Raw genomic sequence first — 15,307 nt, 5'->3', positions numbered from 1 at the left:
CTTCAGAGGACTACCCTGCTGCTTGAAGCCTGCCTTAAACCCTCAGAGGACTGCCCTATTGCTGGAGGCCTGCTTTGATGCTTGATCCCAGAACTACCAGAGTGACTCCAAGGATTAGTTGGCTGGCCTCCTGTTCTGAGCTGCAGGGACACAAAATGCTCCAACAACTTGACCCTGCACCTCGGCTCTGCCTGAAGTGAGTCCTATCCTCCAAGTGGTGCCCCCCATATCTATCCTGGACATTTGAAAGTGATGCTAAGGGTACCCAAACAGCCAAAAACGAAAACTTGGGACTTAGAAGGTTTTCTGCCAAAAAGTGCCCTGAGAACAGAGAGGAGACCGGGACCTACCTGCTTGCCCCGATCAGTTCAAAGTACATCGCCGATCGGCCTGACTTCATGGTAGCTCCCACTACATTCTTCTCTACAGCAGCAAATCATGTTCAGTAGCTCCTCGCAGAAGGGGTATCGGCCTTGTGGAGCCCTCTTCTGCTACAGCATGCAGCTCCGTCCCACTTGAGATTTTCGACTTCCAAAAAAGAAACTAAGTCTGGACGTAGAAATCTTCGTCCAGCAGCTCCCCAAAGATGCCTCCTTCTCGGACACCGCTGGCTGTCTTACCTCTCTGAACTTTACCTTCTCAGATATTTTATTTCAACAAATGTTTCTAAGTCCGAAGGTAAGCGGAGACCAGCCCAATACACCTCATGTATCGGAACCACCCTCCATCGCAGTCAGTTATAACTTTCGACATTGCCCTGGTCTTGCATGACTATGTCTGTGGTTGGCTCTTTGATCTATTAGATGCTCGTTTTTACTAAAAACTTTAAAATTCATAACTGTGGTTCTACTGATTAGATTTTTGTAGTTTTGATGTCAAATAACTTATTAAATGTTACTCTATTTTTTCTAAATTGGTGTAGGATTTATCTTATGTTCTGTCTTTACTTTATTACTGTTTAAGTGCTGCCTAATTACTTCAAACATTGCCTTTTTGTTAAGCATGACTGCTTTTGTGCCAAGCTACTGGAGGGTTACGCACAGGTTAATTTAGTGCATTTTTGTGGTTCACCTTGAAAGGGACTGTGGTTTCCAGCTGAGATGGGTTCTCATCCCTCTTAACCAAAAACTCAATTTCTAACAATGGATATCCCAACAACACCTAAAACTGAATACACAAAAGACAGAATTCTTACTGATCTCTCCCCCCAGCAGCATTATGCCAGTCCCAACATCCTCAAATGCCAATCATCTATTGTAGGCTGCACAATATCACACAGTTTCTACCTGGACAAATCCCTTCAACTGCAAGCACACATAAACAGTATAGCCAAAAGAGCACAACTTCAAATCCGATTAATTCAAGGAGTAAAACACTTCCTTCCTCCCTAGAACGTCAGACAAGTGGGTTCAATGTCTTGTTTAATCAAGATTAGGCTATGGAAATGCTCTTCTAACTGGGTTACCAAAACTCTATCTTGCTCCCCTACAAGCTGCTCTCCACTCCGCCACTAGACTTCCACTAAACAAAAGAGAGAGCCTGAATGATTCATTATCCATTGTGTATAGCTCGTCCTTTTGAAGTTTACCAATGACCTGTTTCCTTGCTTTTTCATATGTTTTCACGTAGTTCTCACCAAGATAGGTTATGGTCACTTCACTGGGGCTCACAAATCACTCCTAATGTGCAACTAATGCAAACTTTCCAATTTCTTCATGTATAAGGTAATACATCTGTGGTACAGACTGTGACTGCAGAATAAATTTCACTTACTTCGGCTGAAGTAAGCACTATCTTGACTAATTTTTGTGTTGGGCTTTTTTCAGAATTCTCATAAAGTAGTTTGTAAAGATACTCTTAGATAAATTGTACCGAGACCCAATTCGGAAGGTCATAAATGGATATTTTTGACTGAGATTAAATCTGAGCAAATTAGCTATGTTTGCAGATGTTGTATTGCTTGGCTAAATGAGTTCCATGTGAACATTGTTTTTTTGCTTAAGTGCTAACCCGGCTCACAAGGACGTATGGGTCGCTCTTGTTTCTTTAAAATAAAAATAACTAGACTTGCATCAAACATAAGAAAATTTGACAACATCCCACCAATCCTAATTTCACTAAAATGGCTACCCATTGAAGCAAGAAGTATCCTGAAACTGATCTGCATTATTCACAAAGCCCTTCACGGAAAGTCTCTAATCTAGCTGGACGAAAAACTGGCCATTTCAGGAAGCCAACGCCTCCTGCGAAGCAACAACAACCTCCTACTGGAAATACCTCCCTACAAAAGAAAATGAACCCTAAACCAAACCTTCTCTGGATGCACCCCTAGGATCTGGAACAACATTCCCCATTCAATCAAAACTAATCCCTCTCTGAAAGTTTTCAAACGGGGGGTTAAAAAAAATACTGGTCCAACAGTTTCTGCTAGTACCTTCCCCAGTAGCTTACTCTCTGGATAAATCCCAAAAAAATAGGGGACCACCCCTTTATGAAGCTTCACTCAACAACTGAGCGAATATAGATAAATGTAATACCCTATACTATATCTAGGTAGTAGATGAGGAAACGCCACTGTCTGATCAAACGACCCCTAATATGAAATTGGTACAAACCGAAGACCTACTGAATTCAGAGTCCCACTAGAACAAATATGGCTTCCTAGCACCAGAATGGCACACACACTGAGACATCGGGGTCCCACAATAAACAACCTGGATGATTCATACCCAAAAGCACCTAGGCACGAAGTGGAACAGATCACACTTCAACACATACACCCATCTATACTGTAACAAATAGACTTTTGCAGTTCTCAAAAACGTTGTGGCCTCTGGTCCTCAAGAAATAAGAAAAATTATGTTAGTTTTAGAATTAATACGCAACACTGACCGTGCGCCCCAGGCACACCAATGTATATATTTTGACGATCATACATTTGCCTCTATCTGACTAACAAAATAAATGTTATATAACCTCTATTGTACAAGTAAATCGCTCTGACACCCCTTGCTGGATAACAGCCCGTGCTACATTAAAATAAATAAATGCATGTTTTGTAACATCATCAAGGATCAAAGTTTGTATGGGTTATATCTCCGAAGAACCTCGAAAACGTGAGAGGTCTGCATTATTGGAATATTGAGATTTGCCTATGGATGGATTACTATTGGTTATATAATATATAGGAATGACGCAAGAGGGCTATGACGCAGTTCTAAAATAGAGTGAATAAAAAGACTAGCATAGAGCGGCGTGCGCTCATTCATCAATCGGACAAAGGGCAGGGAGCGAGCGAGCGAGCAGGCCCCTGGCTTCTTGGCGAGCAGGCCCCGCTCATTAGAAGCCGAGGCGCTTGTGACGGAAGCCGGCGCTGCTTCCTTGAGAGAGCAGCAGATTGACTTTGCTTCCTGGTCTCCATGGTGATAAATAACAGGCACGCGCCCCGTCCCCTCCTGTCAGGCGAGGCTCTCTGTCAGAGAGAGGCGAATCGCAAACACGGAAAGCACCGCAGCAAATGGCCTTATAAATCACTCGGTGACGCGAGGCTGCGCCAGGCCCGGACGAGGGTCCATTGTTTTGAGAAACAGCGCACTTATTATGCAAGATTTGGGCCCATTGTTCTCTTCTGCTGCTGCACACTCAACATGAGCCCCGGTGCACAACACAATGGCGGATCTGTGTGCGTGTGCGCGCGCGTACCCATGGTGACAGGCGTTGACTGCGCACGTTGGGCGCATCTTTTTTTTCTTGCTCTGCAGTGTGCTGGCTCCTGTCATGAGATCTATGCTTTCAAAGAAACGTGTGAACAATCACCTATATGCAATGGATAGGGTAGGAGTGTACATGAAGATGGAGTATGTGGGGTGCTAGGAGCAAGGAACCGGAAGTGGTGCGAGCAGGGTGCAGTAGCATGCAGAATTCAAGGAATTGGAGTGGAGGGGCCAGGATAGGATACAGTAATTTCAAGGGTGCAGAGACCCGAGAGTGGGGCGAGCAGGGTGCAGTAACATGCAGGGTGCAAGAATCTAGGTGTAGGGAGGGTAGTATATAGTAACAGTTGTGAGGATCCGGTGTGGAGCAGGCAGGATACAGTAACAGGCCGAGTGTGAGGATGCGCTGTGGAGCAGGCAGGATACAGTAGCATGCAGGGTGTAAGGATCCGGTCTGGAGCAGGAAGGATACAGTAACAGGCAGAGTGTGAGGTTCCGGGTGGAGCAAGCGTGGTGCAGTAACATGCAGGGTGTGAGGATCCAAGGGTGGAGCATGCAGGATGCAGTAGCATGCAGGATGCAAGGATTCAGGGGTGAAGCAGACAGGATACCGTAACATGCAGGGTGCAAGGATACATGGGTGGAGCAGACAGGATATAGTAACATGCAGGGAGTGAGGAACTAAGAGCGGCCAAAAAACCTGCCCGTACACATTAAGAATCAGGTCTATTGGATTGGATTGACATTTATAGAGCGCACGAATGCCGCAGCATCTTGACGCTGAAGTAAGAGAAAAAAAAGAGAGGAAGGACCAATGACGACTAAACAGACACCTTAGGTCCTGGGGAACAGCCAAGTTGTTATTAGCTTCCTGAACACTGTCATGTTTGGTTGGAGTCTGGCTGTGATAGGTAGTTGGTTCCACAGTCTAACAACGCCATGAGCTAAGCTCTTACCACCCCATCTGGCTCTACAAACTTTTGTGGCAGCAATAAGGCCTGAATTTGCAGATCTAAGATTTCTTGTGGGGCGTACCAATGAAATATTTTACGAAGGTCCGCAACCCCTCCACCATAAAGTGTCTTATGAGTTAGACATAGGGCCTTAAATTCTAAACGCTACTGTATTGGAAGCCAGTGCAATGACTTAATGGCATCTGACGTAGGTTGACCTTTGGGGATGTTCTGCAAAAGCCGTGCAGCAGCATTTTGAATAGACTGCAATTTAGATTTCTGTGCCTTGGCAATGCCCAAAAGGAGGGCATTGCAGTAGTCTAGCTGGGATAGAACTAACACCACTACCACAGTTTTCCGTAATTCCCAAGGAATAAACGGAAGTACCTTCCTGAGTAACTTCAGGGTGTAGAAGCAAGTGGAGGTAACGCGGTTAAAGTTGGGCCGCAAGGCCCAGTTGTTCGTCGACTATGATCCCCAAGTTCTTAACTTTGGAGGATAGCATAGGGCATATGCCAGCCTCTGTTGGCCACCAGGTAGGATTCCACAGGGATGATCAGCCCCCAAACTCTTTCAGTATTAAGTATAAGAGTTTACACTGGTACTTCCAAAAAGAACTTCTAAAACTGCAGAGGGTCCAAAACTAGGCAGAATAGACTGTTGCTGGAAAAAAGAGCTATGAAACATCTTCTAGTTGAGTCAAGTGGAACATTTAAAGTCCTAAGCACCAAATGCAAAGCCTAAAAAGGAAGAGGCCCTAACTGGTTCCAGAAAATGGCTATGCAATCCACCATGGTACAAAATGTCTGCTCAAGAAATGGTGGTTCCCTCACACAAGTCAATTTCAGCCAGAAGAAATATGGAGGCAAAAACCATCAGGGTCCAGGATCCCATCTTGGGACGCAGCCCTGGAACAACACCTGGGTTCACGCTCAGAGTCAACAACTTCAAGGAAGCATCCAACCTTCTCAGCCTTGGACATCTTCCAGGAAACATTCAACTTTCTCAGCCTTCGAGAACTTCAAGGAATAATCCAACCATCTCAGCCTTCGACAACTTCAAGGAAGCATCCAACCATCTCAGCCTTCGACAACTTCAAGGAAGCATCCAACCATCTCAGCCGTCAACAACTTCAAGGAAGTATCCAACCATCTCAGCCTTCGACAACTTCAAGGAAGCATCCAACCTTCTCAGCCTTGGACAACTTCAAGGAAGCATCCAACCTTTCTAAGCCTTGGACAACTTCCAGGAAACATTCAACCTTCTTAGCCTTCGACAATTTCAAGGAAGCATTCAACCATCTCAGCCTTCGACAACTTCAAGGAAGCATCCAACCAAGTCAAACATTTGCTTTATTCGGTTAAAATTTAAAACCATCAAAGCACAGATCAAAAATTTCATGATATCAATAACACATTAAATAAACAAACATTTAGTACAATTCATAAGCCAGATATATCACATTTCACCATCAAAAAAGGCACTTGGCGTTCAAATAAATATGTTAAAAGGTTTGTCACATAGCAAGTTTTCCATTAAAAAGATCAGTATTTCATAAACAAAATTGTCACACACAGGTTTTCCATTTAAGAAACAATTTTTCATAATACGATTAAAAAAAAGGAGAAGACCGTTAGCTCTATAACTTTAATTTGTTCCTTCGCCTGATGGCCCCTGAGATATAACTAGCTACCCCAAAGCACACAACTTTGGACCCAAGCGTTTGCAAGTAGGCTAACGCTGGCCTAACTTGCTCAAAGTTACAGCCCCTTAACAATGGCATCCAACCATCTCAACCGTTGACAACTTCAAGGAAGCATCCAACCATCTCAGCCTTCGACAACTTCAAGGAAGCATCCAACCTTCTCAGTCTTCAACAACTTCAAGGAAGCATCCAACCATCTCAGCCTTGGACAGCTTCCAGGAAACATTCAACCTTCTCAGCCTTCGACAACTTCAAGGAGGCATCCAACCATTTCAGCCTTCGACAATTTCAAGGAAGCATCCAACCTTCTCAGCCTTCGACAACTTCAAGGAAGCATCCAACCTTCTCAGCCTTGGACAACGTCCAGGAAACATTCAACTTTCTCAGCCTTCGACAACTTCAAGGAAGCATCCAACCTTCTCAGCTTTCGACAACTTCAAGGAAGCATCCAACAATCTCTAAACTGGTCCCTCTCGTGCATGTGTAATTGAACATTGTGATATGGCAGTACGGTGACATGATGGTGCGTAACAAAACTATGTAATGAATAGAAGGAGTAGAGGATTTCAAGACAAAGTAACGCAGAGAGTGCAAGGGACAAGCAACAAAGCTTGCTGGATACAGTGTAAGGCGATGTCAAAAAATGTGCAAGAAACCGGAAGCCAGGCGGACAGGGGACAGTGCCAGGTGGGATAGGCATATCATGAGTGGAGTAGGTGGGATACAGCAAGACGTACGGTGAGAGGCTGCAAAAATAGAGCATGCAGATATAGTCACATGTCGGTGAAATGTATAGGGAGGACAGGAGATAGATATGCAGTGAAAGGTATCTGGAGTGGAGCAGGGCGGCTACGGCGACATGTAGGGTGGCAGATATCACATGGTGAGTAGGCAGAATACCACCAACGCTGAGATAGGCATACACCTACTACTACGAGCAGCATGCTAATGGTCAGCTGTAAAACACCAGACAAAATACATCAAGTCAGTGGAAAAGTTAGAAACTACACGTTCAAGTTGTGACTGTTGAGCCTGAAACCGCTTGAAGGCATAGAACACTTACAGGATGAAACAAGTGCTGGCTTTTAACTAGTGTTTGCAAAACTTAGTAGTTGTGGAAAGAACAGAATAAAAAACTGAGACAAGAACAGTAAAGTGCCCATCCATGGAAACAACACAAGTGTAAATCGTTACATTTTATAACATTTACTGTAACAACTTAGAAATAAATATTCATAAAAGTATTCCTGTGCGCTCTTATGCACCCATCAGTCTACTGAGGCATGTGGGGGTGAGCGGGACTGAGATAAAGGGAGACAGAGAAGAGGTTCAAGCGATTAACAGTTCACAGAGAGGTGGTACGGAGACCTCAGCAGTCTTATGCCAAGACCACCCTTGTCTCTCGAATCTAGGGACTACCTGCCCGTTCACAAGGGACACGCGCTAGACCCCAGTGAGATGCTAAGACTATTCTTACTCCACAGCGGGCAGTTAGGGAAGGGCCTTCATCCACAAACTGAGCCCCCCGCAGAGCCAAGTTCAGCCAATGTTGCTTTTTCTTTCTCTCCATCAAGGTCAATGTCAGTGCCTCTCAGCTACTGACAGGATGCCCAAAACATCAACGAGCACGCCATCCCACACCTCCCCATGCACAGTACACAAGATTTTGGATCCTCTAGGTTTAACTGATATTGTGACTAAAAAATAAGCACAAGAAGATGTTAGCAAGACAGGAAACATGAAAGAGAACCACGTCTGCCCAGGCCGGCGGAAGATTCCTAGGTCCCGTGTATGTAGTTGGGTAATGGGAAGCGTGGCAGCAGCAGCTTATTTTGACACATGTGACTTCTGCCTACTTGCAGGGCCGGTTCTAGGATTTGCGAGGCCCTGGGCTGTAAGGGAATGTGCGAGGCCCCTCTAATTTAGATAAGTGGCCCCTTGCAAGGAGACCATTCAGAGATACTGCGGGACGCCCATTGTCCAGCATTTTGGCGCCCCCACAGTTTTAACTTTTAGCCCACAAGCAATTCTCACACCTTCAGTCTGATAAGTATAAGAATTGCTTGTGGGCTAAAAGTTAAAACTGTGGGGGCGCCAACATGCTGGATAATGGGAGTCCCGCAGTGTCTGTGAATTGATCTCCTTGCAATTGAGGAAGCTTCTCCCTCCCCTATGCCTCCAGACCCCATCCCTGAGAGGCCCAGGGAGGGGGCCCCTCCAATGGACCTTAATTGCAAGGTGACACCTTTCTTTAACCCCTTGGATGCGGCCGCGATTCTGCGCCTGTGTGGTCGTTTTAATGAGTGGGCGGGTTTATGAGGGCCCCCAGCCGTCATCAGCACACGCCCACCGTGATGCATGACGGACGGGGCCGTCATCAGCATGGAAGGGGTTAAAATAGATCGCCAGGGAAACAACAGGACACACCACGTGTGCAGGCCCCATGCTGGTGGGCTGAGTGCGAGGCCCCCTGGGCAGCTGCCCACACTGCCCATGCCTAGTGCCGGCTCTGCCTACTTATGCTTCTTTACCTCTCAGTGACCTTCGATACAGTCCACCTTGCTCTGATTAAGATCCTATAGGAAAGATGGGGACTGATGGAGCTCTCCTAAACTGGTTCCCTTTCCTATCTGTCAATCCCAAGTAATGAGAACAGAGAGCTCTCTCTCTAGCTAAACCAGCCTCAAAGAAGGAGTTCCACAAGACTCGATTCTATCCCCAACTTTGTTTAATCTCTTCTTTGACCCACTTGGAGAGATTCTAAGAAACTCTGGAGTTCTATATCCTGGGTCTGCGGATGATACGCAGATGTATCTGTCGATTTCATCCCCTACCAACATCCTCCGGCTCTCCATCCCTGTAATCAGAACCCAAAAAAGGATGGCTGTCCACCATTTAAAACTCAACCAAACAAAAACAAAATTTCTAAAGACCTCACAGAAAAAATCCAGCCTTCCTCTTCTGAGTAGTTGGAATCCTTTTCTCCCCTAAATGCAAAATGCCTGCTGTGAAGAACGCCAGATCCCTCTTATTTATCCTTTAAAACTGCCTAAACCTTCTAAAGAAAATCTGGGCCATGGCCATGAGCGCTCGCCACCAGCTCAGAAGACAGTTTATTCCAGAGCAGAAGTAAAGTCGGTAATCCAGGTAGGTGCTCGTCCTCTCTGGACTGTTCTATTGGAATTCACTCCTTTCTGATCTCTCTAACGCTGATCTGGGAACACTGAGAGCAGCATTTCACCAACTGCAGACCACAAGAAATCCAACCACATCACTCATATCCTTCGTACCCTACAATTGCTCACCATGAAAGCAAGAACTCAATTTAAGGCTGCATGCTTTACTCATAAAGTCCTTCTCAACTCTTCACCTTCCCGTCTGGATGAGCCGCTGAAGCTCTCTGATGCTGAACGGGGATCGAAACATGTTGAATCCCTTCTTAAGGAGCAGCCAAAATTCTGGCAAGAAGCTTTATGAAGCAGGCCTTTTCTAGCAGTGAAACAAGGACGTGACACTCCCTCCCATCAGCTCTATGCACACTCTGCAGTTTTGCCGCCCTTAAAAAAGAACTAAAAATCCCCCTATTTCAGAGGCAGTTTGAAGAAAGCAATGAACGCATTTTCGCATTCCATTTATTGATATGACCAGTCTGTTCTTGTTCTTTTATGCTTAACTTTTGTCGTACAACAGCTTGGACTCATAATTGGCCCGCTGTTCTCTTGTGAAGCGCTCTAATGACCCTGGCCTAAGTTGGCGCTATAGAAAAACGCAACATAATTTAATTAATTTCAGATGGGCACAGCCTGGGAGGCAGATATGCCTGGGTACCAGTGAGAGCAGCTGGAGATGGGATCTGAGTGGGCCTTGCCACATGTGCTTAGCCTGCAGACTGACTGTGCAATCGATGCTCAGCCCCCTGACATTGACCTTACAAAACCACTGATCCTACTATCAATTTCGGTCTGCACACTGACCATACATATATCAGCCTGCACACTGACCATTAATGCTCAGCCTGCACGCTGACCTTCTAAGAACAGTGATTGTACCATCAATGCTCAGTCTGTACAATTATCTTTCAACATGTGTCAGCCTGCATACTGACTGTGCCGTCCATGCTCAGACTGCGCACTAATCGTACAATCAATGCTTGGCCTGCACACTAGTTCTGCAACCAGCTCTTGGCCTGTACACTGGTACTGCCACCAGCTCTTGGCCTGCACACTCGTTCTGCAACCAGCTCTTGGCCTGTACACTGGTACTGCCACCAGCTCTTGGCCTGCACACTAGTTCTGCAACCAGCTCTTGGCCTGTATACTGGTACTGCCACCAGCTCTTGGCCTGTACACTAGTTCTGCAACCAGCTCTTGGCCTGTACACTGGTACTGCCACCAGCTCTTGGCCTGAACACTAGTTCTGCCATCAGCTCTGTGCCTGTACACTGGTACTGCCACCAGCTCTTGCCTGTACACTGGTCCTACCACCACCCCTTTGCCTGTACACTGGTACTGCCACCAGTTCTTGGCCTGTAGACTGGTCCTGCAACCAGCTGTTGGCCTGTACACTGGTACTGCTGCCAGCGCTTGGCCTGTACACTGGTACTGCCACCAGCTCTTTGCCTGTACACTGGTAATGCCACCCTGATTCCAGGGTCTGAACCTGCACACATCCTGATCCCTGAACCCAGAAACTGAAACTGTACACTTTTATCATGTACACGGATTCCAGGGACTGAACCTGCACATTTATGTACACTGATTCCAGGGACTGAACCTGCACACTTACGGCGCACAATGATGCATGGCACACCTACCGGCACACTTACTATGTACACTGATTCCAGAGACTGAACCTGCACACTTACCGCGCACAATGATCCATGACACAACTACCTGCACAAGTACCGAGCACAATGATCCATGACACACCTACCTGCACACTTATCATGCCCACTATTCCAGGTACTGAACCTGCACACATCCTGATCACTTATCCCAGAGACTCAAGAAGCACACTATTATCATGCACACTGATTCCAGGGACTGAACCTGCACACTTATCACGTACACTGATTCCAGGAACTGAACCTACACACTTATGCACACTGATTCCAGTGACTGAGCCTGCACACTTATGTACACTGATTCCAGTGACTGAGCCTGCACACTTATGTACACTGATTCCAGGAACTGAACCTGCACACTTACCACGTACACTGATTCCAGGGACTGAACCTGCACACGTATCACGTACACTGAGTCCAGCGACTGAACCTGCACACATATGTACACTGATTCCAGTGACTGAGCCTGCACACTTATGTACACCGATTCTTAATGACTGAACCTGCACACTTATGTACACTGATTACAGTGACTGAGCCTGCACACTTATGTACACTGATTCCAGGGACTGAACCTGCACACTTATGTACACGGATTCCAGGGACTGAACCTGCACACGTATGTACACTAATTCCAGGGACTGAGCCAGTATACTTGTATCATGCACACTGATTCCAGTGACTGAGCCTGCACACTTATGTACGCTGATTCCAGTGACTGAGCCTGCACACTTATCTACACTGGTTCCAGGGACTGAACCTGCACACTTATGTACACTGATTCCAGTGACTGAGCCTGCACACTTATGTACACTGATTCCAGTGACTGAGCCTGCACACTTATGTACACTGATTCCAGGAACTGAACCTGTGCACTTACCACGTACACTGATTCCAGGGACTGAACCTGCACATTTATGTACACTGATTCCAGTGACTGAGCCTGCACACTTATCTACACTGATTCCAGGGACTGAACCTGCACACGTATGTACACTGATTCCAGGGAATGAACTGGCACACTTACCGTGCACAATGATCCATGACAAACCTACCTGCACACGTACCACGCACTATGATCCAAGACACACCTACCTGCACACTTATGATGTACACTGATTCCAGGGGCTGAACCTGCACACATCCTGATCACTGATCCCAGAGACTCAACCAGCACACTATTATCATGCACACTGATTCCAGGGACTGAACCTGCACACTTATGTACACTGATTCCAGTGACTGAGCCTGCTCACTTATCACGTACACTGATTCCAGGGACTGACCCTGCACACTTATCATGTACACCGATTCCAGGGACTGAACCTACACACTTATCACGTACACTGATTCCAGGGACTGAACCTGCACACATATACACACTGATTACAGTGACTGAGCCTGCACACTTATGTACACTGATTCCAGGGACTGAACCTGCACACTTATGTATGTACACTGATACCAGGGACTGAACCTGCACACTCATGTACACTGATTCCAGAGACTGAACATACACACTTATGTACACTGATTCTAGGGACTGAACCTGCACACTTATCATGTACACTAATTCCAGAGACTGTCCCCAAGAGCTTATACTGTACATTGATGCCAGGGACTGATCCTGCAGATTGGTGCAAGACCATGAAGCACACTTATTAAGCCGCACAATGATGCATGGCACACTTACCTGCACACCTATTTCGCACACTGATTACAGGGACTGAACCTGCACACTTATCATGTACACCAATTCCAGGGACTGAACCTGCACCCTTAGCCTGGTCGCTGATTCCAGAGACAATCACTACGCAATTATAATGCACGTTGATGGCCGGGACTCACCCTGCTCATTGGTGCAAGGCCACGAACCAGCATGCTTATCCCACACAGTGATTCACAGCATTATCTGCACACGTGTCGTGCACACTGACTCCAGGGGTGAAGCTGCACCCTCATTCTGACCGCACACGTCTATACTGCATAGTGGTGTCAGTCACTGACAATGCACATTGGTGCAGGGCCCTGAACCAGCACCTTGAGGCATGGGCCTGCACACTTATCCTGCCCACTGATGACAGAGACTGGTCATAGGCGCCACCCAGCACATTGATGCAGGAGGCTGACTATACATGGGTACAGGGCACCTAACGGCGCGCTTACCCTGCCCAGTGACCCGTGGCACGACGATCTTGCCCCTGATTCAGTGAATAAACATGCGCCCTTCTCCCGCACAGTTACCCCGGCGCTGGCCCCACACCTTGTGCCGCATGCGGTTGAGCCTTACCTGGACTGTCCCCGGACTCGGAGGCGGTGTCCGGATGGAGGGCGCTGGGGTCGCTCTGGGACCTGCTCCTCGGTATGAAGTATCCCGAGACCCCCTCCTCTGCTGCGGCCATGGAGAGCCCCAGGATGGGCGGCGGGGAGAAGGGAAGGGGCAGCAGGCGGGGGACCCAGGTACGGGCAGAGAGGGTGTAAGCCGCCCACGTCACCGTCCTGTGGGGGTCCGTGGTGGAAGAGGGGGCGCTGGAAGGTCACAGTGCAGGGGGGGGGGGGCAGTACTGGGATCTTTAAATGAGGGGGTGCGTGCCAAATTTGCGGGTCACAGCTGGGCGGCTGAGGGCAGCGGTGAGGGTTGGTGGTGAGGGCAGCGGTGAGGGTTCGTGGTGAGGGCAGCGGTGAGGGTTGGTGGTGAGGGCAGCGGTGAGGGTTCGTGGTGAGGGCAGCGGTGAGGGTTCGTGGTGAGGGCAGCAGTCAGGGTCGTATAATGTTCTATAAGTCAGAGATGAGGAGAGAGTGAGAGTTGGGAGTGTCACTGCTGGGGGTCGGGGGGCCTGTGGTGATGGTGGGGGCGGTGCTCGAGGTCGGATTGTGAGTCAGGGCTCCCAGGTCAGACCTGGGGGTGTCAGTGTTGGGGGGTCATTGCTGAGGATGATCGGGGCTGAGGGTCAGTGCAGGGACCTCAGTGATAGAGGTGTAGTGTTGGGGTAGTCAGTGCTGGGGTAGTCAGTGCCGGGCAGTGGGATGCCCACCCTGTCAGGTCAGTGTTGGGGGGGCGCTATGCAATGAGGCAGCGCTGGGCAGCAATGGCCAGTGTCGGAGGGGGGGGAGGCAGTGCCTTGGGAATCAGAGGGGCTGGGCTCTGCACCATCTTCTGCCGGGGCTCCCTCCTCCTCCCTGGGATGGACAGAGCCAGTCCTGTCCCCGGGGCTGCGGGGGTCCCACACTCCTCCGGGGGAGGCTCGGCTCTCTGTGCTGCGGAGCTCCGAGCATCTGATGGAGGCATTGGGATTCTACCAGCATCCCCTGCGCGAGGCGGGGGACGGGGGCGGCGTGACGTCAGAGACCCCCCTCCGGAGGACCACATCCATTTACCTGCTGGGAGGAGGGGGCGTCACGTCAGAGCTCGCGCCCCCTGTAAGGTCCGCGAACATCACCCCTCCGGTGCCAGTGAGGGGAGGAAGGTCTGTGAGGGGAAATGCGAGTGGGCGGAAAAGGACAGCACCCCCGGCTGTTGAGCATGCACCGCCGCAGCACCACCGCCTCTCATCACACCAAACGCTGCCGCCCACGCCCCTTCCAGTCCCTGCTTCATCAGACCCTCTGATTTTCAGGGTTTCAGTTTCCCCTAATTATGACCAAACAGCACTAACACAGCAGCCCCTTCTCCGTGGTATGTTCACTCATGCCAATTTCTCCAACATAGTTGTCTCCACCCATACATTTTCCACCCCACCTGAAAAATGCCCACAGTGCTGCAAGTATTCACCCCTCACTCACTGCCCGTGAAGCTCTCTATTGCCCCTCTGAGCCCACACACCCAGTGCCCGCCTCGTGCTGCCTGAAGTGCGCCTCTATAGCGCTGCACTGCGGGGGCGACGGTGACCTCTGCATTGAGCTGACGGTGCCAGCCAGCCTCGGCCTCTGAGGGCACAACGTATGACCCATGCCTGCGGAAGCGGGCACTGCAGGTGTGAACAGACTGCAGCACGATTCCTGCTGCGGCGTGAGTGCCACACAGGATGGCACAAGGCAGCGCAGTAACACAAAATTATGAGACCCCCCCCCCCCCCCCCCCCCGTGGAATGGG

General features: G+C 48.6%; 1 protein-coding gene across 1 annotated transcript in view; it reads right to left on the bottom strand.

The window, feature by feature from the left end:
* PHACTR3 (phosphatase and actin regulator 3) overlaps window positions 1–13,896 on the bottom strand; it is a 620,674-nt gene extending 606,778 nt beyond the window's left edge. Inside the window, exon 1 of the mRNA XM_086932651.1 lies at window positions 13,505–13,896. Coding sequence (XP_086788777.1) covers window positions 13,505–13,616 — 112 coding nt within the window. The 5' untranslated portion in view covers window positions 13,617–13,896. The remainder of the gene's footprint in view (window positions 1–13,504) is intronic.
* Between the last annotated feature and the right edge of the window lie 1,411 nt (window positions 13,897–15,307).

Source organism: Lissotriton vulgaris, chromosome 7 (genome assembly GCF_964263255.1).
Source record: "Lissotriton vulgaris chromosome 7, aLisVul1.2, whole genome shotgun sequence".
In the NCBI taxonomy this organism is placed as follows: domain Eukaryota; kingdom Metazoa; phylum Chordata; class Amphibia; order Caudata; family Salamandridae; genus Lissotriton; species Lissotriton vulgaris.
Note: the sequence above shows the minus strand (reverse complement) of the source record. Positions and strands in the feature narration are given on the sequence as shown.